Source organism: Histoplasma capsulatum, genomic scaffold, assembly GCF_000149585.1.
Source record: "Histoplasma capsulatum NAm1 scaffold_16 genomic scaffold, whole genome shotgun sequence".
Classification (NCBI taxonomy): domain Eukaryota; kingdom Fungi; phylum Ascomycota; class Eurotiomycetes; order Onygenales; family Ajellomycetaceae; genus Histoplasma; species Histoplasma mississippiense.
The window spans coordinates 71,417-73,140 of NW_001813967.1; the positions used below are offsets into that span (position 1 = coordinate 71,417).

Here is a 1,724-nt window from a genome sequence, read left to right on the forward strand (position 1 = left end):
CAAGGAAAAAAATTTAGGCCCTTGGCCATTGCCAGATCCATTAATTCCAATTTAAAGATTGATGATCCAGATGATGAGTGATGAGTATATGAGTTTTATTAAAAACCTCTTATACTGATTTGCTAAATCAATCCCATTTATATTATGATTGTAATTCATTATAATATAGAAATCTGCATTGCTTTTTATCAATTATTTTCCAAATATTTTTTAAATTTGGAATTCATTAATAAAAGTCAATTTTGAAATATTTTTCTGACACATTCAACAAAGCTGTCTAACAAATAAGTTGTAAACAGTAGTAATATTATATTATTATTTTTTTCATTCAAAATAAAAAACTTTATTTTAAGAGATAATACACAGAGTATTATAAAGAATATGAGCAAATAATTCAGAGTTTTTCAACTTTTATAAAAGAGAAAGCAGAGTAACAGAATAAATGATTTCACATATTTCAATTTCATACTTTTAAAAATAATGAAATAGAGTAACAGAGATAAAGTAATTGTTTATATAAATTGAATAATCAACTATCTCTTTATTGTTATTCAATTTCAAATACTGCTCAATGCTCTGCTGTTTAATACTCTATTGCTTAATACGCTGCTGCTCAAGTACGGGGCAGTGCAGCAGCCTCCTCAAACTGGGCCTACAACCGCTGCCATGAGCTCCTCAGACAGCACAATGTCGGCCTGAAGTGGGCTCCTGGGCATATGGGGATAGAGGGCAATGAGGAAGCAGACCGCTTGGCTAAGCAGGCAGTCTCATCCACTGCAGCCCCAGCCTATGGTCTCGAGGCCACACCCACAGTCAGTGGGGTCCGCACAGTGGCCAAGCAGCTCAGCCAAGAGGCAAGGCGAAAGTGGTGGAGTGGAGCCTGTGGCAAGCTCTCTGACTGGTACAGGGGCTGGAGTTTCAGCAGGCCGACTGTGGAGTACCAAGTGAAGGCCCCTCCGGAGCTCACCATGCCACGGCATGCCCTTCACCGCTGGCTCGCACTCCGCTCCTCTCATGGGGACTTCTCCTGGTACCACAGGCGTTTCCAGCATGCAGATGCGAGGCTCACCTGTGTCTGTGGACACAACAAGAGCCCAGAACATTTGGTGCTCTGTCGACACTCACAGAGGCACTTTCTTCACTGGCCCAAGAGGCCAGCAGCACGGCCACACAACCGGGCGACAGCTGTTGCCTATCTAGGATCTCTGACCCCTACAGACTTTGTAGAACTGCTGGACTGCACGCAGTTCTACACACGGTACTGCACAAGGTAACGCAGCCGGCTGGCTGCAAACCATCTGACAACCCCCGCAGCAGTTCCACGAGGCCGGCCTGCTGAGTACACCCACGATAGCTAGTGCAACTGCCAGGGACATCACAGTCTATGCAGACAGTACAGATAGCACAACTAGGCTCATCTGTCTCAATTATCTGTGGTGTAATCAGTACGGACTACGTGTCTGACTCAGCTGATATGGTTTTGACTGCCGGCATTGTAGCTACGCGTACTCTGCTTTGTTTTCCTCTCGTTTGCCCTTGTCTCTATCGGCTCAAATGCTTCTTCTTCCTTCTTTTTCTTTGCTCTCTCTGTCATTCTCTGCTCTTTTCCTTCCACAACCTTCTTCAGTGCTCTCCCCTCTCTTTTCCCCAGGGTCTGTCCAGTTCACGTGACTGCAAGTGTTGCAGATGACACAGTCATTCCTTCACTTCTCTCTTTTATTCTT

General features: G+C 44.1%; 1 protein-coding gene across 1 annotated transcript; it reads left to right on the top strand.

The window, feature by feature from the left end:
- Positions 1-716: 716 nt before the first annotated feature.
- On the top strand, positions 717-1,274 carry HCAG_09053 (predicted protein; the record flags this gene model as incomplete). The annotated part of the gene is made up of 1 exon (XM_001535970.1): positions 717-1,274. One exon carries the CDS (start codon positions 717-719, stop codon positions 1,272-1,274), a length of 558 nt encoding a protein of 185 aa, XP_001536020.1.
- Between the last annotated feature and the right edge of the window lie 450 nt (positions 1,275-1,724).